Source organism: Monopterus albus, unplaced genomic scaffold, assembly GCF_001952655.1.
Source record: "Monopterus albus unplaced genomic scaffold, M_albus_1.0 scaffold189.1, whole genome shotgun sequence".
In the NCBI taxonomy this organism is placed as follows: domain Eukaryota; kingdom Metazoa; phylum Chordata; class Actinopteri; order Synbranchiformes; family Synbranchidae; genus Monopterus; species Monopterus albus.
In genome coordinates, this window is record NW_018128069.1 from 531,851 (window position 1) to 532,839 (window position 989).

The following is a 989-nucleotide window of genomic DNA, read 5'->3' on the forward strand; positions in this document are numbered from 1 at the left end:
TGTGTCCCTAGTTCTAGTCTCCGTGTCCAGAGATCGGGTCGTCGGGGCCCTTGCCTTTGACTGCTGCCCAATCCACTGTGCACCAGTCCCTTACGAATCCTCCTGCAGGTGGTGGGCCCACGGGAGGACGTCCCCATGTCGCTCGTTCGGGCTAAAAACTCAATGACAAAGTTATTTAAGCTGATTAATATGTACATACATATTCAGAGCTGCTGTACCAGAGTCAAATTCCTTATATGTCCACCACACCTGGCCAATAAAGCTGATTCTGATTAAAACCCCAGTATAAAAGAGCAGCACAAGAACAAATAATGGTTCGAATCCCGGCACAGTGACGTCTGCAGACACAGTTTGGCCCTGTCAGTAACGACATCGACTGTGACCCGACTGTGTTTGCGGTTTGTTTTTCAGTTGCAGGACAACATGATCACTCCTCGAGACACCACCATGACCTTCACCTGCTTCGTCTTTTTCGACATGTTCAACGCGCTGAGCTGCCGGTCGCAGGTAACATCACACGCACCTGAGACATCTGAAAGACTTTCTCACCTGTAGTTCTCCTCAGCCTGGGTTGGGTTTGCACTAATGTTCCCTCTTCAGACTTTAAATATCTTTTCATTTTGACTTTGATCAGAAACATGCTCCCAGATTATTTCTGTTGTAGGTTGTCTATTTTGACTCTGTCAAGACAAATAATACGTTATTTCTGACATTTTAGGCTAAAATAGCTTAATATACAGTGCCTTGCAAAAGTATTCATACCCCTTGAATTTTTCCACATTTTGTCACATTACAACCACAAACTTAAATGTATTTTATTGGGATGTTATGTGATGGACCAACACAAAGTATCACACAATTATGAAGTGGAAGGGAAATGATACATGGTGTTCAAGATTTTTTACAAATAAAAATCTGAAAAGTGTGGCGTGCATATGTATTCAGCCCCCTTTACTCTCATATCCCTAAATAAAATCCAGTGCAACCAA

The 989-nt window shown here is 43.1% G+C and overlaps 1 protein-coding gene across 2 annotated transcripts in view; it reads left to right on the forward strand.

The window, feature by feature from the left end:
* atp2c1 (ATPase secretory pathway Ca2+ transporting 1) overlaps positions 1–989 on the forward strand; it is a 46,561-nt gene that overhangs the window by 40,808 nt on the left and 4,764 nt on the right. For both annotated transcript variants that reach the window (XM_020617450.1, XM_020617451.1), the window contains exon 25: positions 412–507. In XM_020617450.1, the coding sequence (XP_020473106.1) occupies positions 412–507 (96 nt within the window). The remainder of the gene's footprint in view (positions 1–411; positions 508–989) is intronic.